At 41.3% G+C, this 22,478-nt stretch overlaps 1 protein-coding gene across 1 annotated transcript; it reads right to left on the bottom strand.

Moving 5' to 3' along the window:
* Positions 1-1,715: 1,715 nt before the first annotated feature.
* LOC308383592 (uncharacterized protein) lies at positions 1,716-21,376 on the bottom strand (the record flags this gene model as incomplete). The annotated part of the gene is made up of 4 exons (XM_080861635.1): positions 19,687-21,376; positions 15,632-15,684; positions 13,451-15,209; positions 1,716-3,445 (listed from the first exon to the last, which is right to left on the bottom strand). The coding sequence occupies exons 1-4, from the start codon at positions 21,311-21,313 to the stop codon at positions 1,716-1,718; spliced, it is 5,169 nt and encodes a 1,722-aa protein (XP_080717761.1). The 5' UTR covers positions 21,314-21,376.
* Between the last annotated feature and the right edge of the window lie 1,102 nt (positions 21,377-22,478).

The following is a 22,478-nucleotide window of genomic DNA, read 5'->3' as shown; positions in this document are numbered from 1 at the left end:
CTCCCTCTCGTTTTCAGTGAGCTCCGCAAAATACCGGTTCGTTCAGTCGAGGCTATATGGATCAGTACAGGACTTCTGAGACCATGTAATGTTATTGATTATACGCGGGTCCACTGTGTGATTCATAAACAACTCTTCATTTTTCCGTTCTTACTCTGATCCACATAACATCCCATTATTGTTCAAACCCACGGGTCTCGCACTCTAGCTGCCTAACTACACTGACTGACTCTAACATCTATGCGATTACACCACAAAGCTGAAGTGCACTTGAGCGATGCTACAGGACAATGATCCGAAACACACAAGTCTACAAAATAAAAGCTTTGGAGTGTCCTAATCAAAGTCTGGACTTAAATGAGACTGCGATGCTTTCGCATGACCTTTAACATCCTGTCCATGTTTGAAAAAGGAAAAAAAAGGTTGTGGAATTGCGTAATCAAAGTCTGGATTTAAATCAGATTGAGATGCTTGGGTGTGGTTCTTTTTTTGCATGCAGAATAAAGTGAACCAGAGTCAAATTCCTTTTTTGTGCACAAACTTGACCAAATAAAGATGATTTTGATTCTGACTCAAGAGATTCTGCAATAAGGAGTCAGCCAAAATTGCTCCATGACAATGCAAAAGACTCATCGTTAGTAACAATAAATTCTTGATTGGTGTTGATGTCTGGTACGGGAGGCCCAACCAGTTATTAGGTTTCAGGGATAATTATGTTTTGATGTTGAAAAGTGCAGAAAGTGTCAGAGTGAGTGCAAAGGAATACACAAGTCAGTTTGTAAGTTCACGAGCTCTCAACAACACTGATTATTTCTTTTATTTAAGCTTCATTTGTTTTAGTACAATGTAAAAGCCGACAACAAAAACAGCAAATGGCAGAGATGAGATTATTTTGACTTCTTAAACGTAACAAGCAGATTTTCTGTTTGTTGTTAGTTTTTCAAAAGTAATGATAAAAGTTCACCTCCACTTTAAAGACTGCAGGTGCAAATAGTTTGACGGTTAATGGAAAATATTTCTGAAGGAAATGTTCATGTTTTTAGGAAGGCTGTAATAGTTCAAAAGAATGCTGCACCACATCCTTCCAGTATATCTACAGCATAACGTCACAGAAAAAGATAAACACCTCAAGCTGGTCTGTCTGCAGTGTAGACCTGGCACCCAATCAAAAACCTCTGACTCACACATACAAAAACAAGTAAACACCAGGTACTGAGGTGTTATGTAACTGACTTGATAAAACCACCTGAGGAAATACTGTCCTCAGTTTAAAGAGCAAATTCTAAAAGATTATATTTAAAAGAAAACTTAAAACTGTTCTGGCATGAAATTCAAAATGAGTATATGTTCATATAAATAATTCATTTCTTAAAAAAAAAGAGATATCTATATATATATATATATATATATATATATATATATATATATATATATATATATATATATATATATATATATATATATATATATATATATATATAAGGTCTTGTATTGTCTCTGTCCCAGCCGATGAATTGGAAAACAAAAAACAAAAAAACAGTAACTAAATAAAAACAAATGCTACTTGAATACATACAAATATTCAACAGACCTTTAGAACAACTTGTAGATAAACGTTATCTAGTACAGTGCAGAACTGCTACAACACTGATTGTGATCATTTACAGATACAAAATAATAATAATATACAGATGTGAGCCAACTCATGTACAACTTTAAAAACATGTCTGTTTCAGTTTAGTAAACTTAGCAGTGTTTCCAAAGCAGTGAAACCAGAGTCCAGCATAGAGCGGCTGAGTGAATGTGGTCTGGACTCTGTGGAGGAGAGTCATGGTTTCAGAGACGCTGTAGAAGGACAAAATACCTGCTCTGTGATCCAGGTACACTCCTACTCTGGAGGAACGAGGACCTGAGACACGAGTTTGGATGTTGTTGTGCCAAAATGTATAAATGTTGTTGTCACAATCTAATGACCAAGATTTGTCATTACATCCAAATCTACATTCATTCCCACTCCCTGTTCTGCTGATATTCTTGTATGCGACTGCTACATAAGCTCCGTTTCCTCTCCACTCCACCTCCCAGTAACAACGTCCAGTCAGACTCTCTCTACTCAGGACCTGAAACCACCAAGTGAATCTGTCTGGATGATCAGAATAAGACTGTTGTTGTTTCATTAATGTTGCTTTTCTGTTCCCCTCTGATAATAACAGCTGTTTGTTTGCTGTGTTTGGATCCAGTGTGATTTCACATGAATATTTTAAGAATCCAGCTCTGGTCTTTGGCTCTGGTGGATCTGACAGTAAAACATCCACTTCAGTGACTGTCAGTGAGATGTTTGTCCATTCCTCTCTCAGAATGTCCTGTAGTTTATCTCTGACCTCTGACACAGCTGCTGTCACATCCTCAAAGTAGCTCAGAGGACGGATATTGATGCTGGATGAGTCTGTAGACTCACTGAGTGCTGACAGTGAGGGGTAGTTGTGTAGAAACTGGATGTGATCCTCTGTGTGTGAGAGCTGCTTCAGCTCAGCATCTTTCCTCTTCAGCTCAGTGATCTCCTGCTCCAGCTTCTCCTGAAGCTCTTTGACTCGACTCGCTTCAGCTTCCTGCTGGGATCTGATCTGCTGCTTCACATCAGAGCTTCTTTTCTGGATGAGATGGATCAGCTCAGTGAAGATCTTCTCACTGTGCTCCACTGTTTGATCAGCAGACTGATTGATGGCCTCCACCTCCTGTTGAAGCAGCTTCACATCTTTCTCTCTGTCCTGGATTCTCTGCTGGATGTTTTGTCGACTCACCTCCAGCTCTCCCTGCCTCTCAGTCCTTTCTGCTGCAGCTGAGACTGTGTCGTGGCCTTTATGTTCATCCACAGAGCAGAGATAACAGATACTCTGCTGATCAGTACGGCAGAACATCTTCATCACCTCATCATGACGAGAGCAGATGTTCCTCTGGAGCTTCTTGGAGGGCTCCACCAGCTTGTGTTTCTTTAATTGAACCACATCATAATGAGTCTGAAGGTGTTTCTCACAGTAAGATGCCAGACAGAATAAACAGGACTTGAATGCTTTCATTTTTCTTCCAGTGCAGACATCACAGGCCACATCTTCAGGTCCAGCATAGCAGTGATCAGCAGGAGCAGCTTGAAGCCTAATCCTCTCCAGCTCTTCCACCAACTCAGCTAACATGGTGTTTTTCATCAAGAAAGGCCTCGGTGTGAAAGTCTGTCTGCACTGAGGGCAGCTGTGAGCTTGCTTTGTATCTTCTGCATCCCAGTGGGCTTTGATACAGTTCATGCAGTAGTTGTGTCCACAGGGAATAGTTGTGGGGTCCTTCAGTAGATCCAGACAGATCGAACAGCAGAATTTTATGTGGTCGTTCTGAAATTCTAGCTCCGCCATTTCAGCTCTCAGTTTCATGCACAGCCAACATGTGTCTCTGTCTGCAATAATAGAAAAGTTTGTCTGAGCTTGCAGACAGACAAGCTGGTTACACCCACTCACAAATTTAAAGAAGCGTGAACGTGAAGGAATGAGGAAATATGTACCGCACGTGGAAGAGGGAAGTATTATCAGGGTTGGGTTTTTTAAAATTTTTTTTAGATACAGTTGTTCAAGATGCTCGACATGTTTTCATTTACAACAAACAGAAGTTTAACATAATTACGTGCTTTAATGACGTACATGTTATGATGCATTAATTATGTTATATTTCCACGTTAATAATGTGCTTTAGTAAAGGGCACACCTATCGTAAGTCAGCAATGTTAACAAAATACTTGCTGTGCCGCCAATATTTGGGACACAAAACATTATTTTTTATATCACAAACAAACAGATAAGTAAAGACCAAGAACACAACAGAAATCTACCATCCAAGTTTGCATCTGGCCCTTCTTGTTTGCTGGGGTCATGGACACATTGAGTGTCACTCGAAGCAATTCAATTCAATTCAATTCAATTCAATTCAATTCAATTCAATTTAATTTATATAGCGCCAAATCACAACAACAGTCACCTCAAGGCGCTTTATATTGCACAGTAGATACAGAGAAAAGCTCAACAATCATATGACCCCTATGAGCAAGCACTTTGGCGACAGTGGGAAGGAAAAACTCCCTTTTAACAGGAAGAAACCTCCGGCAGAACCAGGCTCAGGGAGGGGCGGGGCCATCTGCTGTGACCGGTTGGGGTGAGAGAAGGAAGACAGGATAAAGACATGTTGTGGAAGAGAGACAGAGGTTAATAACAGATATGATTCAATGCAGAGAGGTTTATTAACACATAGTGAGTGAGAAAGGTGACTGGAAAGGAAAAACTCAATGCATCATGGGAATCCCCGGTAGCCTACGTCTATTGCAGTATAACTAAGGGAGGATTCAGGGTCACCTGGTCCATCCCTAACTATATGCTTTAGCAAAAAGGAAAGTTTGAAGCCTAATCTTGAAAGTAGAGATAGTGTCTGTCTCCTGAATCCAAACTGGAAGCTGGTTCCACAGAAGAGGGGCCTGAAAACTGAAGGCTCTCCCTCCCATTCTACTTTTAAATACTCTAGGAACAACAAGTAGGCCTGCAGAGCGAGAGCGAAGTGCTCTAATAGGGTGATATGGTACTACAAGGTCATTAAGATAAGATGGGGCCTGATTATTTAAGACCTTGTATGTGAGGAGCAGGATTTTGAATTCAATTCTGGATTTAACAGGAAGCCAATGAAGGGAAGCCAAAACAGGAGAAATATGCTCTCTCTTTCTAGTCCCTGTCAGGACTCTTGCTGCAGCATTTTGGATTAGCTGAAGGCTTTTCAGTGAGTTTTTTGGACATCCTGATAATAATGAATTGCAGTCGTCCAGCCTGGAAGTAATAAATGCATAAACTAGTTTTTCAGCGTCACTCTGAGACAGGATATTTCTAACTTTAGAGATGTTGCACAAATGGAAGAAAGCAGTCTTACATATTTGTTTAATATGTATGCTGCAGTGTCTTTAATCTAACCGCTGTGTATATTGCCACCAGATTATTTTTTTTAAATCATGGAAAGGGTTGCATCTAATTTGTTTCTCACCTCTCCTCCCGGCTACACCTGGCCTCCAGCTGGCAAAGGCCCAGGAACTGCAAAACCAGTCTGAGTCTTTATGACATCTTTTTATGGTAAGGTTGGTGAAAGGGAATGTGCCAAATGTAGTATCTGTTGGTTTTAAACATTTGCAGAATCGGAGTATTGTCTTAATATATTTGTCTTAATGTTCCCGCTGTTAACTTATTATCATTATATTCGAATGACAGATTGACTGGCTATTTGGTGAAGGGCTGCAACTCCTCGAGGATCAGTGTGTGCCAGTTTATGATAGAGAGTGGACCGTAGTGGCTTATTGTCAGGGGCCCCCGTTAAAGGTTTTTTTTCCCCAGTGCCGAGTGGTTTCTCTGTAGTTAGGATTACCTTTAAATTACAGATGTTATTCTTCTTGGTTTCTTTGTTAAAATCTGTTCTGGCATTTATTAGTGACTTTTGTTGTTAAAATTTGTGTACCTCTTGATAAAATGTATGCAGCATATTAGGTTCAAAATTCAACAAGCTTGCTAGACTCATATTTACATGCTTGTCACACTGGGTTTGTGAGGAATCAGAGCATAATTCGTAAACTGTGTGATTTAAAATGAAAAAAGGAGGGAATCCAAATCAACTCAGAAGCAAATTAAGTAACAAAAGCAAACCTTTTACGAGTTCAACACAAAACAGGAAATCCAACTTATGCAAAAACAGACATCTTGACAACAAGAAGCTCTATATACTAGAGTTGGATTAGATAACAGGACAGATGTGGGAATACTGCACTGAAAAACGAACGAGGGGCAGGCAAGCTCAAAGAACGAAAAAAAAAAGCTTGAAAGTAAACACAAAATTTAAGATGTGAGAAAACAATCCAGGTAAATATGCGCCTTGGACTATGAAGCAAGTTAAACAAATATCTAGAGTAGCTTTCTATCATCTGAATTTACTTTACCCTTATTAAAGGTTACACAAAGCTGGTTGTCAACTCAGTTCTCCCAATCTAGCAACTGGCCTGGTCACATGTAAGTGGTGGTGTCGGCAGCATCCGACCAGTCACAACTATGGATGGAAGTATACTGGCTGCAGGAGGGCTGAAGGTTTAATATTAAAAGCACTGTATGAATACTTTAAGCGAGGTCAGTATTAATCTACTCAAAAATGCAGATCGTGTAATTTAATAAACTTGCCAATATCACAACTCTATCATCAGGACAAAGATAAACTGATGGACTATAACTGAGTATTATATTAATGTTTGACAGATGGTTTTAGTTGTTATTCCTTCAGCTGCAGCTCAGATTTGAGAGCAACTAAATAATTAATATTAAAAACAGCATTCAAATGTAGGCTTAATCGTGCATATATATATATATATATATATATATATATATATATATATATATATATATATATATATATATATATATATATATATATATATATATATATATAAAACACCCAGCACGCCCCTGCGGGCGGTTTATCCTTCAAGCTCGGGTCCTCTACCAGAGGCCTGGGAGCTTGAGGGTCCTGCGCAGTATCTTAGCTGTTCCCAGGACTGCGCTCTTCTGGACAGAGATCTCCGATGTTATTCCCGGGATCTGCTGGAGCCACTCGCCTAGCTTGGGAGTCACCGCACCTAGTGCTCCGATTACCACGGGGACCACCGTTACCTTCACCCTCCACATCCTCTCGAGCTCTTCTCTGAGCCCTTGGTATTTCTCCAGCTTCTCGTGTTCCTTCTTCCTGATATTGCTGTCATTCGGAACCGCTACATCGATCACTACGGCCGTCTTCTTCTGTTTGTCTACCACCACTATGTCCGGTTGGTTAGCCACCACCATTTTGTCCGTCTGTATCTGGAAGTCCCACAGGATCTTAGCTCGGTCATTCTCCACCACCCTTGGGGGCATCTCCCATTTTGACCTCGGGACTTCTAGGTTATACTCGGCACAGATGTTCCTGTACACTATGCCGGCCACTTGGTTATGGCGTTCCATGTATGCCTTGCCTGCTAGCATCTTGCACCCTGCTGTTATGTGCTGGATTGTCTCTGGGGCATCTTTACACAGCCTGCACCTGGGGTCTTGCCTGGTGTGATAGACCCCAGCCTCTATGGATCTTGTACTCAGAGCTTGTTCTTGTGCTGCCATGATTAGTGCCTCTGTGCTGTCTTTCAGTCCAGCTTTGTCCAGCCACTGGTAGGATTTCTGGATATCAGCCACCTCCTCTATCTGCCGGTGGTACATACCGTGCAGGGGCCTGTCCTTCCATGATGGTTCCTCGTCTCCCTCCTCTGTCTTGGGTTTCTGCTGCCTGAGGTATTCACTGAGCACTCGGTCAGTTGGGGCCATCTTCCCAATGTATTCTTGGATGTTCCTTGTCTCATCCTGGACTGTGGTGCTGACACTCACCAGTCCCCGGCCCCCTTCCTTCCGCTTAGCGTACAGCCTCAGGGTGCTGGACTTGGGGTGAAACCCTCCATGCATGGTCAGGAGCTTTCTTGTCTTTATGTCAGTGGCTTCTATCTCCTCCTTTGGCCAGCCTATTACCCCAGCAGGGTACCTGATCACGGGCAGGGCGTATGTGTTGATGGCCCGGATCTTGTTCTTACCATTCAGCTGACTCCTCAGGACTTGCCTGACCCTCTGCAGGTACTTGGTGGTTGCAGCCTTTCTAGCGGCCTCTTCATGGTTCCCATTTGCCTGCGGGATCCCCAGGTACTTGTAACTGTCCTCTATGTCTGCAATGTTGCCTTCTGGTAGTTCAATCCCCTCAGTTCTGACTACCTTCCCTCTCTTTGTTACCATCCGACTACACTTCTCCAGTCCGAACGACATTCCAATGTCATTGCTGTATAGCCTGGTAGTGTGGATCAGTGAATCGATGTCTCGTTCACTCTTGGCATACAGCTTGATGTCATCCATGTACAGGAGGTGGCTGACAACTGCTCCGTTCCGTAGTCGGTATCCGTAGCCAGTCTTGTTAATGATCTCACTGAGGGGGTTCAGGCCTATGCAGAACAGCAGTGGGGACAGAGCATCTCCTTGGTAGATCCCGCACTTGATGGTAACTTGTGCTATGGGCTTGGAGTTGGCCTCTAGTGTTGTACGCCACATCCCCATTGAGTTCCTGATGAAGGCTCTTAGGGTCCCATTGATCTTGTACAATTCTAGGCATTCCAGTATCCAGCTGTGGGGCATTGAGTCATAGGCCTTCTTGTAATCAATCCAGGCAGTGCACAGGTTGGTCAGTCTGGTCTTGCAGTCTCGGCTGATTGTTCTGTCTACCAGTAGCTGGTGTTTTGCGCCTCTGGTATTCTTGCCAATCCCTTTCTGTGCCCCACTCATGTATTGACCCATGTGCCTGTTCATCTTAGCCGATATGATGCCTGACAGGAGCTTCCATGTAGTACTGAGGCAGGTTATTGGTCGGTAGTTGGAGGGGACCGCTCCCTTCTTGGGGTCCTTGGGGATCAGGACCGTCCGACCTTCGGTTAGCCATTCCGGGTGTCTCTCGTTAACTAGCAGCTGGTTCATTTGTGCTGCCAGACGCTCGTGGAGTGCAGTCAGCTTCTTCAGCCAGTAGGCGTGAACCATGTCGGGCCCTGGTGCTGTCCAACTCTTCATACTGGAGACCCTTTCTTGGATATCTGCCACTGTGATGGTTACTGGACCCTGTTCAGGGAGGTCGCTGTGGTCTGCCCTCAGATCCACTAGCCACTGAGCATTGCCGTTATGGGTTGCATCCTTCTCCCATATGCTCTTCCAGTATTGCTCCGTCTCCAGCCTTGGTGGTGCTGTTCTCTTATTGTTCCCTTGCCACTGAGAGTACACCTTTGCTGGTTCTGTGGAGAACAGCTGGTTTATTCTCCTGCCTTCTATCTCTCTGGTGTACCTCCTCAAGCGGCTGGCCAAGGCTGTGAGTCTTTGCTTGGCAGTTTCCAAGGCCTCAGGTATGGACAGCTTGCTGTATTTCTTAGGCACCTTATTTGTCGCACCTTTCTGCAACTCTGTTAGTTGGCTAACCTCCCTCCGTGCTACTTTGATCTTGCCCTCTAGCCTCCTTCTCCATGGAGGGTACTGCCCCTTGTGGCTGTTCAACTTGTAGCCAAGCATCTCACTGATCACTGCTGCCGTATTGTAGATCAGCTTGTTAGTGTCGGTAATCGTGGTTGTAGGTATTGCCCGTAGTGCTGCATTAACATCATCTAGCAGACCTTCTGAGGGTACTTCACGTAATCTTGGTAACCGGCTACGGGGGTATATATATATATATATATATATATATATATATATATATATATATATATATATATATATATATATATATATATATATATATATATATATATATATATATATATATATATGTGTGTGTGTGTGTGTGTGTGTGTGTGTGTGTGTGTGTGTGTGTGTGTTAAAATAACGCAGTAGACTGTTGCAGTTTATTATTATAGGATTAGTTTGGATTAAAGTTTATTCTGTACTGGTCCATTGCTGCCCCCTAGTGACTAATGGAAAACAGAGCAGCCGTTTGTGAAACTGATGTTGCAGAGCACGTGTCTGTTTTCTGTCTTATCTTTTGTTGCGGAGCACACTCAGCCAGAATGTAAATAACAATTTTAAGGGGGAGCTAAAGACTTCTTGTCATCTTTTACCAGGTGGCAATGGTGTCTAAAATTACCTGAACCTCATTTACTCATCGCCACGTTTACTGATGTCCTGGATTTTTCAGAAACATCAGTGGAGTGGGAAGCTAGGCCTAAAGAGACTGACAACCATCTTACCTGGAGGACTGTGATGTGTGGTATCCAACCAGCTAACAAGAACCATCTCACTTTGAGAGTAGAGAGTGTGCTGGGATGATCCCATCTGTCCAGTAAAAAGTGTTTTTCAAGTTCTTTCAAGTTTATTCAAGTTACCAGAATTACAGTTATCAGGGTGCTTCTTAGATGACATTGACAAAACTATTCTTTGAGGTTAAAGCCAACAAGGGGAAAACAACTTCATGAAAACATGCTGAGACTTATAGAGGTGGTAATTAAACTGCAGCAAAGACCTGCTGCCCATTCCAGCAGATTCCCTTCATACGTCTGTCTCAGAATTAGATGTTATATTTGAAAGGAAAGGTTGAAAAATCTCTGTCATCTTTTCCTCTTCACGCCCAGCAGGACAGAATACAGGAGCAACATTTAATTTGGACTAAACGAGTAAACTGAATGTCAGGCGACTTGCATTAAAGTTGCAGCAACTGACTCCTACCCACTGCTGCGTTCTCTCCCAGCTCATGCGAGCCCACACTGACCCGTCAGACTGGTTTGAATTTGATATCCAAGTTGCTGACGGTAAAGCAGAGATGGCAGGGATAAAGATGAGAACAGCTTGTCACAGATAAAACAGATAAAGCCTAAATATTCTTCCATTCTACTCAGTACTGATCCTGTTACTACAGCTGCAGTTGCTCCACAATTAATGACACCCTGTCTCATTGGGCCTCTAGCGTAAAATCGACCATCTTATTGGTACTGTCATTCAATAAAATACAGTAATAATGAATAATAACTGACCATAACCATTTGAAAAGTTGTCTTGTAGAGGTGCTTTACAGCTGCTCTCACAGGGATTCAGGTTGTTTTCTTTGGAACAAGAATTGCTGGAATCCAACACAATGACATGGCTTTATGTAAGCGGACATAGTGTACATAACTCTGCAAAACTAGGTCGCTCTTCCTGACTGAAAGACAACAACAGAAATGAGCTGAAATGAGCAACTTTCTGTGGAATGTCAGTCGTCGTCTTCTTTCGGCCACTCCCTTCAGGGGTTGCAGATCATTTTCCTCCATCTCTCCCAGTTATCTTCCTCTGTCACACCAACCCGCTGGATGTTTTCCTTCACTGCATCCATTAATCTTATCTTTGGTCTTTTACTCCTTTATTTCCTCCATCTCTAACCTCGTCTATCCTGGTCTTCAGCTTTGCCACCTCTAAGTCTCACTACCACTGTGTAAACCTTCCCTTTCACTCTTGCTATTGTCCTCCTGTTACAAATCACTCCTGTGCACTGTCTGTCTTTACATGGTTGACCTCTAGCCAGTACACATTTCAAATCCTGGACTGAAAGTCAATGCCAAGATGCTTCCTGGCACAAAGTGACAACATTCAGAGCTACTGTTAGATTGTGAGGCACATTTTAAAGGAGGAGAGAAACAATTTAGCAGAAAATTCAAGGAAATGTGATCTACTCTGTAGGAGCAGCTGGCTAAACAACAGATAAGTTTGAGCAACATCATTTTGAAGGCATGTGTGAGATAAGATCAGTAAACTCAGCACTGGAAGTCTGTCGTGGCACAAACTGTTACAACAGAAGTACTGAGGACTGTGCTGCAAAGACAGAGTACTGGAGTCAAAGACATTAGGTTTTGTGTTATTTATCACTCATTTTATTCAGTGACAATATTTCCCAGAGAACTGATTGGTCAGTGTGCGGTGATTTATATGTGTTGATCTCTAATCTGGAACCTAACCAGTGTTACACCACAAAGGAAGTTAACACAGGCTGGCTTAAATTGCCTTAGCTGGCTCAACAGAACATGAAAACCACATATTGCCTTAGCACACGTCTAACATGAATCCACAGGTTTAGATTTTTCATTACCCACTAATGTTGTTTACAGTTCCCAAGATATTAAATAAAGTTTTACTCTTTGGGACACACCATACACTGATCTGACAGCTGGGTAACCTTTGAACACAACGTTTTTATATTTAGAGCACTCAACCCACATCCAGCAGACTCATCTGGTGTATAATAAAATGCTCTATAAACCTCTACACTTACTACATTTTCATGTCCTTTTGAACTGAGCTCCTGCTGAGAGTCTGCAGCAGCATAACCTGTGCATCGTGTTTGTGTTTAAGTCCGAATCCGAACACTCTTTTAAATCCCAAATTGTTAATAAAGCTCTGCAAACAGGACCACAGGAACTATAATACAGACCGAGGCATATTTATGCAAACGTGGAATGCATGATAGCAAAAACAACTGTTTCTAAAATATTTTTTAATACAGTTCAACTATATAATTTCAAATATTCTTCCTTAAAGTGAGATAACACATTGTTTCAGGTGTGTTTAACAGACACGGTTGCAGTTAAAAGTGATTTACAGAAGTCAATGAACAGCTTGCAGCATTATCCATGGTTTACGACACACTTATACACACGTATGTGTTTAAAACATGATGCATTGAGTATTTCTTCTTCAGTCACCTTCTTAACTCACTACCTCTCTGCATTGAATAATATCTGATATTAATCTCTGGCTGTCTTCCACAGCATGTCTTTATCCTGTCTTCCTTCTCTCACCCCCAAGTAGTCGCAGCAGATGGCCCCGTCCCTCCCTGAGCCTGGTTCTGCCGGAGGTTTCTTCCTGTTAAAAGGGAGTTTTTCCTTCCCACTGTCACCAAAGTGCTGCTCATAGGGGGTCATATGATTGTTTGGTTTGTGTCTGTATGTATTATTGTATTATTGTCTACCTTACAATATAAAGCGCCTTGAGGTGACTGTCGTTGCGATTTCGCGATGTGTATAAACAAAATTGAATAGAAAATTAAATTGAAAACATGAACAAAGTGAGTTGCTATAGAAATGTGTGATTATTATGATTTTGTTAAAGAAATGTGTACAAGTATGTGTAAAAATAAACAATAAGTGAAATGAAAATGAATGAATTAATAAAAGAGTCAGCTTGAATTATTTCTCTGTAATGAAGCTGTTTTAGTGAAAGAAAAGGTCTATCTGACTGATGAATGTCCTGGGTTGTTCTGCTCTGAATGAACTTTGACCTTTGTGGTGTTTTAGGAGGAAAACCACTTCAGTTTTCTCCTCAAACTAGTTTCACATATTCTGTATCAAATCTGAGTGAGATCCTGGAATGAAGGGTTTGTTCATGCCTCAAAACTTTTCATTTAAAAAAGCATCCATTTGTCCACACATTAAAATAAATTATGTCATCATTCATTACTTACATAGAAGAAACAACTTGTTTGTTAATTTACAAAACAAGAAAATATTTTGTCTCCCAAATGATAGATGCAAATGTAATTATATATTTAGGATATGATAAACAGAGTATATGTGTTAAAGGCAGGTCTGGTGATTACTTTAAGACCTGTGAAGTGGAAGAGAGACAACAACATAGATATACATAAAAACAAATGTTAAACAATCATTTAGAGCACAGAGAAGTTTTCAATTTCATTTTATGAAGTCCAAATTGTCAAATGTTTCACTGACTTTCCATCTCTGTGTTGTAATAAAAGACAAAGTGTAGATTTAAACACACCTCATTATGGATGACTTCAGTCTATCTGATTTCGCAAAAGTTTCCTGCATCACCTTCAAGCCAAAGTCCGACATAGACTGGCTGACTGAATGTGGTCTTGACCCTGAGGAGGTGACTCATGTTTTCAGAGATGGTGTAGAAAGACAAAACACCTGCACTGTGATCCAGGTACACTCCTAATCTGGAACACCGAGGACCTGAGACAGGAGTTTGGCTGTTGTTGTACCAAAGTGTATAAGTATCTTTGGAAAAATTCAATGCCCAAGATTTGTCATTTCGTCCAAATCCACATTTTTTCCAGCTCTGCTCTCTGTTGATACTCTTGTATGCGACTGCTACATAAACTCCTCCCCCTCTCCTCTCCACCTCCCAGTAACAACGTCCAGTCAGACTCTCTCTACTCAGGACCTGCCAACATTTAGTGAATCTGTCTGGATGATCAGAATAAAACTGATCTTGTTTCATTAACGTTACTCTTTTGTTCCCCTTTGATAACAACAGATATGTGTGCGCTGTGTTTGGATCCAGTGTGATCTCATGTGAATATTTTAAGAACTCAGCTCTGGTCTTTGGTTCTGGCTCCACTTCAGTGACTGTCAGTGAGATTTTTGTCCAGTCCTCTCTCAGAATGTCCTGTAGTTTATCTCTGACCTTTGAAACAGCTGCTGTCACATCCTCAAAGAACTTCAGAGGACGGATATTGATGCTGGATGAGTCTGTAGACTCACTGAGTGCTGACAGTGAGGAATAGTTGTGTAGAAACTGGTTGTGATCCTCTGTGTGTGAGAGCTGCTTCAGCTCAGCATCTTTCCTCTTCAGCTCAGTGATCTCCTGCTCCAGCTTCTCCTGAAGCTCTTTGACTCGACTCGCTTCAGTTTCCTGCTGGGATCTGATCTGCTGCTTCACATCAGAGCTTCTTTTCTGGATGAGATGGATCAGCTCAGTGAAGATCTTCTCACTGTGCTCCACTGTTTGATCAGCAGACTGATTGATGGCCTCCACCTCCTGTTGAAGCAGCTTCACATCTTTCTCTCTGTCCTGGATTCTCTGCTGGATGTTTTGTCGACTCACCTCCAGCTCTCTCTGCCTCTCAGTCCTTTCTGCTGCAGCTGAGACTGTGTCGTGGCCTTTATGTTCATCCACAGAGCAGAGATAACAGATACTCTGCTGATCAGTACGGCAGAACATCTTCATCACCTCATCATGACGAGAGCAGATGTTCTCCTGGAGCTTCTTGGAGGGCTCCACCAGCTTGTGTTTCTTTAATGGAGCCACATCATAATGAGGCTGAAGGTGTTTCTCACAGTAAGAAACCAAACACACTAGACAGGATTTCACGGCTTTTAGCTTCATGCCAGAGCACAGATCACAGGCCACATCTTCAGGTCCAGCATAGCAGTGATCAGCAGGAGCAGCTTGGAGTCCAGTCTTCTTCAGCTCCTCCACTAAATCTGCTAACATGGTGTTTTTCACCAGGACAGGCCTCGCTGTGAAAGTCTGTCTGCACTGAGGGCAGCTGTAGATTTTCTTCTTTTCCTCTTCATCCCAAAAGCCATTAATACAGTTCATGCAGTAGTTGTGTCCACAGGGAATAGTCACCGGATCCTTCAGTAGATCCAAACAGATCGAACAAGAGAAGTTTTCTCGGTCCAGCTGAACTCCTTTCTGCGCCATTTCACCCAACAGTGTCAGCGACTGTCTGAGTTTCTTTTCCTTATAACCAAAACTACGCTGAGCTGTTATGTAAGCAACATAACCTTCTGCAGTAAATGGGTTCTGCCAGCTCTTACGCAAGACCACCTGTTGATCAAACTGCAGAATTGAAGGGAAAAAGCAAACATGTGGACCACAAAGAAATAAAGTGTTAGAGAGTGAGAAGAATAGGAGGGATTATCAGGTTTTTAAAAATTTTAACTTTAAGACTTTGGTCACCTTAATTTTTAGATGGTAAATTAAAAATAAAGTTGTATACAAGCGATTACTAAAACTAGTAAGGTACAATGCAGTCAGGCACAGCTTTGGCAGCGTTTCCAGTTTGTGTACTTTGAATGGCATCAGTCATGTTTGAACCTATAGCAACGCAACAAGAGATCCTTTCTTTCAGTAAACACAGTGTACTAGGCTTTTGTTGTCAAAGGGAGGATGGATGTTATGCAAACTTAAGCTGCATTAAATGAGCTCCTATATAAACAGTAGCTTGATTGATAACATACAAATACAAATATAGTTGTCACCTGACTCTGCAGCTGAACCTGTTGGAGACCGATCCAGAGCTGAGTGAATCTGGCTGTATGATAATCATGTGATTTGATTTCAACAATATGAAGAGGCTGCGGGACATAAATGAAGGTTAAACAAGTTAACTTGTGTTATCCACAATCAAACAAGACCGTCCTGATAAGTTTCAACCTTTGAACAGTTTGTATCTTTGAACTGTGATTGACTGGCCACCAGAAATTCAGAGAAAACGACATACAGAGACCGTGTTGAAAATGTTGATGTCAGGAACAAACCGAAATTACAGGGCCAGTAAATGTAGCTTGTGAAAATAGTTGAAAAATTAAAGGGAAACGTCATCCCATGACTCCAATCACACAGAAAATGTCTAAAGCAAGTCCTGTTTTTCAATTCTACAATGTTAGTGTCACAGTCTGCGAGGCAGGAGGAGCAGACACAGGCAAGGAGACGGGACTGAACTGGAACAAAGACCGAGTTTTTATTTGGCTGGTAACAAGAGATACACATGAAACTGTGAAGACTATGAAAAACAAAGAAGCTATGACAACAATGTCTTTAAACTATGACATTTAACTATGACATGCGCTATGATCTTAAACTATGACTAGACGTGGAAACACAGATGTTCTGACAAAGACAGAATAAAACACAGACTAAATACACACCAGGACTGATCAGGGGAAGTGGAAACACACAAGGAAACAGCTGACACAAATGCACATAATGACACACAGTGGAGTTGTAAAGCTAAGCACACTGACCAAGGGAAACACAGGACCTTTACAAAATAAAATAGAAAACATAGACAAGACAATACCAGCTTAACAGATTTGGCAACTAGACAGGAACCCAAACACAGACAGTGATAAATAATGGCCGAGCTCATCCTCAACTAAAACCGAAATAAGAATCACACAAATTATAATCACAAATCGAACATAAGACAAATACAAACTACACTCAGATAGCCGAGTCAGAGACCCAGCCTGTGACAGTTAGATGGTACAGCTCCAGACCAAATAACTGAGTAACGAACGATACACTCGTACAGGACGCCATGATTTATTAGCAGGATGAAGGCAGGGTTGTGCATCACTTTCAGGCTGTTAACCTGCAGGAAGACAAAACTTCACTGAAACTTCAGCAGCTTCAGCATCATTAGTAAAGACAGATTTAAATATGTGTAATATCACACTGTGTCATAAACTGTAATACTGATGCTGCATTCAGGGACCATGGGACAGATGGATTAGAAAAGTTACCTGTTGAAAAAGATCATAGAACACTTTATTGCTGCTGAAAACAGAAGGAAATGATGTAAAAATCGTGTTTATTATAAAACCCTGACCTAGAGCGGCTGAGTGAATGTGGTCTGGACTCTGTGGAGGAGAGTCATGGTTTCAGAGACGCTGTAGAAGGACAAAATACCTGCTCTGTGATCCAGGTACACTCCTACTCTGGAGGAACGAGGACCTGAGACAGCTCTGGTCTTTGGCCCTGGTTGTGTGAGTAAAGCCTCCACTTCAGTGATTGCTAATGAAATAAACTTTTTTACTTGTGGTGCTTTTTTAAAAGACGCTTATAAAACAGTTGGAACAAATTGATTAAAATAGCAACCCTGTTTTGAGCCCCTTGCTGCTCCTGATGTGGATGATTAGGTTTTGCTGTTTGTTTTGTGAATTGAATAAATAATTTGGGGTTTCATCAAACACAAGAAAACAATAAATAAGAGAATACAGTCACTTCATGTACTACACATACGATGTGTTTATTTTTATTCTTATTTATTACCAGTTCTACTGTCTTAGTCTGTGATGCTTCTTCATGGTTCGAGCTCCAACAGAAGCTGAGTTTCAACCCTGTTTTGAGCCCCTTGCTGCTCTTGCTGTGGAGGTTTTGCTGTTTCTTTTGTGATTTGTGTTTTTTTTGGAGGACTTGGGTATTGCCCTTAAGGTGGACTAGAGTAGCTGCCTTGGCAGAGGTTTGCACTCTCAGAGTGCTTCCTGTTGACACTGGTCTGCTCTGGTGGCATCCTGTCCACTCATATCTTATCTTCCCACTAAAGAGCCATTTCAAATAAATGAATCTTCTTATATGGTACAGTACAGTTCAGCTGTGGGTGTGGCAGCCTGCTATTGAATGTACAAGACTTATCCGTAGGTTACGGCATGACATTGAAAACAATATAAATACATATGTACGAGCTAAAGCTGTTGCTCTCAGTCCCTCTCAGACCGAGCGTTCTCTATTGTGGCCCCGAAGGTTCGGGATGATCTTCCTCTTCACATTAGGCCGTCTACATCAATGGTGGTAAATCTCATTAAAACTCATTTTTATTTGCTGGCCTTTGACTCAGTCGGTAACTGGAACTGTTATTTTATTGTTATTTATGTACAGTATTTGTTATTTTTATTGTACTTTTTATATTTCTGCTGTACAGCACTTTGGTCGGCCATGTGTTGTTTTTAAGGTGCTGTATGAATAAATTATGGTATGTATGGGGTTACTTGAGTTCATATATGTATTTAACAATACAGCTACAATACAGTAAAAAGCATAAACTTTAAATGGCCTTCTGTCAGGGTTCCTGGGTCGCTGACAGAGTGTTTTCTGTTTATGTTTGGTTCCTTTTTCACCTGTTCATATTTCCTGCTTGTCTGTGCCTCCTGTCCACATGCATTATGTTCTAGTTCTCTTCCTGTGTGTCATCAGTTCAATCACGTTCAGCTGTGTATTCCCTTGTTGTGTCATTGTTGATGTTGCCGTTACGGTCGTGCGTGTTTTCAGTTTGGTGTTCGTTCATGTTCTGTTCATCCATTCTCAATAATAAACAGCCTTCAGTTCATCACTCATCCACGAGTCCTGCGTTTGGGTCCTCTTTTCCTTCCCTCCACACCATGAAGCCTGACACCTTCAGTACTGAACCCTGATTTAACCCTTATGACCTCACCGGGCATTTTTATTCATTTACTTGAACTTTTTTGTTGTTTCCTTGTCTGTGTTACAGCTTGTTGGATGAATTATTTCCAGGAAATCTACTTTTAAGTCAAATTTTTGAAATGTAGTGCTTTTTACCCTTACATGTCATCCATACAGTTGATGCATTTTGCATGCTTTTGATTCTTTGTCATAAAATCCTCATACAACAATATGTGTTGTTTTTTTTTTTTTTTAGCTTTTTTTTCATAAATGACCTAATCAGCTTGACCCCTTTTCCAAAATGATCTAACATTGAATTATTTTCAGGATTTCAATCATTTTAATGCCAGTTTAAATATTTAAATTATTAAGAATTTATTCAAACCAACACAAAAAAACTAAATATTTTTCATGCAATAAATAGTTCACGGATGTCACATGATTACATTATTATTTTTTGTGTCATGCAAAGTACATCCATGGACAAAAATGTGCATGAACAAAATCTGTTCATTTTCTCATATGAATATAATCTCATATAAATCGTATTCCCTGATTATGAAACGGTTTCAGTTCACTCTTAAACTTTATTTTTTTGTGGGAGATCCTAGAATCAAGACAAAGGACTGTGACATTCTTTTAATTATTAAAACCTTCAATTTGTTTGTCAGCTTAGACAACAAAATCATAAGTATTTGGTGTGCTAAACATAAATATAATTCTCTATCCTTTCTTTATATACTGATACAAAAAACTGTGTGAACATTTCTTTAAAGGGGGTCTGCCCACGTCTCTGTTCTTGAAAGTGGAATAGAAACAACAAGATAAAAATACATCAATACAAATATTCATTTACACATTTGGAGCACAGAGATGTTTCCATTTTCATGTAAAAAATAATTTTACAAATTAAAAACATTATGAGGGATGATAGCCTCCATGGCTAAACAGACAAAGGAATAATCTCCAGAGAATAAACTGCAAAACATCAGGAGAACAACTGGAAATTTTGAGGTACCACCCACAATGTTGACTGACAGCTGATCTCTGTGCAGAACAGAAATGGCGCAACAATGATGGAGAAAACATTAAATGCAGATTTATATGAATATGAAATTCTATTATAATTTACAGAATTTAGCGCTTATTACACCAGAGTAAAGCCAGAGTCCAGCATAGAGCGGCTGAGTGAATGTGGTCTGGACTCTGTGGAGGAGAGTCATGGTTTCAGAGACGCTGTAGAAGGACAAAATACCTGCTCTGTGATCCAGGTACACTCCTACTCTGGAGGAACGAGGACCTGAGACAGGAGTTTGGATGTTGTTGTACCAAAATGTAAAACTGTTTTTGTAATAATTGAATGCCCAAGAATTTTCATTACGTCCCAATTTGCACTCATTACCCCACCCTGCTCTACCGATATCCTTGTAAGCGACTGCGACATGAATTCCTCTCCCTCTCCACTCCACCTCCCAGTAACAACGTCCAGTCAGACTCTCTCTACTCAGGACCTGACACCAATAAGTGAATTTGTCTGGATGATGGTAATAACACTGTTGTTCATTCATTACTGTTACTTTTCTGTTCCCCTCTGACAATAACAGACATTTGTGTGCTGTGTTTGGATCCAGTGTGATTTCACATGAATATTTTAAGAACTCAGCTCTGGTCTTTGGTTCTGGCTCCACTTCAGTGACTGTCAGTGAGATGTTTGTCCATTCGTCTCTCAGAATGTCCTGTAGTTTATCTCTGACCTCTGACACAGCTGCTGTCACATCCTCAAAGTAGCTCAGAGGACGGATATTGATGCTGGATGAGTCTGTAGACTCACTGAGTGCTGACAGTGAGGGGTAGTTGTGTAGAAACTGGATGTGATCCTCTGTGTGTGAGAGCTGCTTCAGCTCAGCATCTTTCCTCTTCAGCTCAGTGATCTCCTGCTCCAGCTTCTCCTGAAGCTCTTTGACTCGACTCACTTCAGTTTCCTGCTGGGATCTGATCTGCTGCTTCACATCAGAGCTTCTTTTCTGGATGAGATGGATCAGCTCAGTGAAGATCTTCTCACTGTGCTCCACTGTTTGATCAGCAGACTGATTGATGGCCTCCACCTCCTGTTGAAGCAGCTTCACATCTTTCTCTCTGTCCTGGATTCTCTGCTGGATGTTTTGTCGACTCACCTCCAGCTCTCTCTGCCTCTCAGTCCTTTCTGCTGCAGCTGAGACTGTGTCGTGGCCTTTATGTTCATCCACAGAGCAGAGATAACAGATACTCTGCTGATCAGTACGGCAGAACATCTTCATCACCTCATCATGACGAGAGCAGATGTTCTCCTGGAGCTTCTTGGAGGGCTCCACCAGCTTGTGTTTCATTAATGCAGCCACATCATAATGAGGCTGAAGGTGTTTCTCACAGTAAGATGCCAGACAGAATAAACAGGACTTGAAGGCTTTCATTTGTCTCCCAGTGCAGACATCACAGGCCACATCTTCAGGTCCAACATAGCAGTGACCAGCAGGAGCAGCTTGGAGTCCAGTCTTCTTCAGCTCCTCCACTAAATCTGCTAACATGGTGTTTTTCACCAGTGCAGGTCTCGGTGTGAAGGGGTGTCTGCACTGAGGGCAGCTGTAGTTTTCCTTCTGATCCTCTTCATCCCAGTGGGTTTTAATACAGTTCATGCAGTAGTTGTGTCCACAGGGAATAGTCACCGGATTCTTCAGTAAATCCAAACAGACTGAACAGCAGAACCTTTCTTGCTGTGCCATTTCACCTTGCAGTGTCTAATTGTCAGAAAAAAGGAAAGTAGTTGCTCACCACAGACATGCTGGTTACACCCATCGAGGAACTAGAAAACATGTGAACAAGGAAATTTATGCACCACCGAAGTGGGCGGAGTCAACAGTGGTTTTTCCAGGAACAGGAGTTTCTGAAGAGGCAGGACATGTTTGGCAAGTACAGCCATACAAACCTGTCACAGTAGAGAGGACATAAATGCAAGACAGATCTGTTAAGAAACAAAACGCGAGCCTTCATTGGCTGAAGAAAGACAGAAGAATCCCCTAAAAGGACATTAGAATCACACAAAACAGGAGGGAGAGGAACGTGAAACAAACAGGTTAAAGAACGGACGCTGTGATAACCACAAAAAAGAAAACCACACAATGATGCAGACAGTTTTTTTTTAAAGCTTAGAAAATCAAAATCATAAGTCAAAGAATAGAACATTTGGAGTTTAATCAAACACAAGAAAACAATAAATAAGAGAATACAGTCACTTCATGCACTACACCTACAGCATGTGTTTATTTTTATTCTTATTTATTCATATTTATTACCAGTTCTAATGTCTTAGTCTGTGATGCTCCTTCATGGTTCGAGCTCCAACAGAAGCTGAGTTTCAACCCTGTTTTGAGCCCCTTGCTGCTCTTGCTGTGGAGGTTTTGCTGTTTCTTTTGTGATTCGTTTTTTTTGGGGGGGATTTACTCATTTGTCTCGCCCATCCTGGTAAGTGAGCCAGTACAGATAAAAAAAGAGTTGTGTGTTCCCCTTAAGGTGGACTAGACTTTTTTGTCCTTTTTTATGTTTATGCATTGATGTGTTTGCTTCTTACGGGCTGCAGTGAAACTAATTAGGTGTAAAAATCAAGAACAAAGTTTGTTCTCTTCACTTATTGTGCTTTTAACCTGTTACAGTGCAGTGAAATTGTTCTCAGCCTGCTGTTGAGATTGCGGAACAACTGGGTATTGCTTTGTTTGTCATGAGCTGATTAATTCATGTGAAACAAAGATTGTTTTTTTTTCCCATTAATCTTCATTGAACAGAAGCTTTTTGGTGTAACCTGTCCTGGGTACTAACATATGTTGTTACTGCAAGCCACAAAGTGCCTAAAGCTACAGTTTTAAAAGCCTTCTTTGCCAAGTTGTCTGTCAT

Source organism: Rhamphochromis sp. 'chilingali' (assembly GCF_963969265.1).
Source record: "Rhamphochromis sp. 'chilingali' genome assembly, chromosome: 16".
In the NCBI taxonomy this organism is placed as follows: domain Eukaryota; kingdom Metazoa; phylum Chordata; class Actinopteri; order Cichliformes; family Cichlidae; genus Rhamphochromis; species Rhamphochromis sp. 'chilingali'.
The sequence above is the reverse complement of the archived record's forward strand: the minus strand, read 5'-3'. Positions and strand labels throughout refer to the sequence as shown.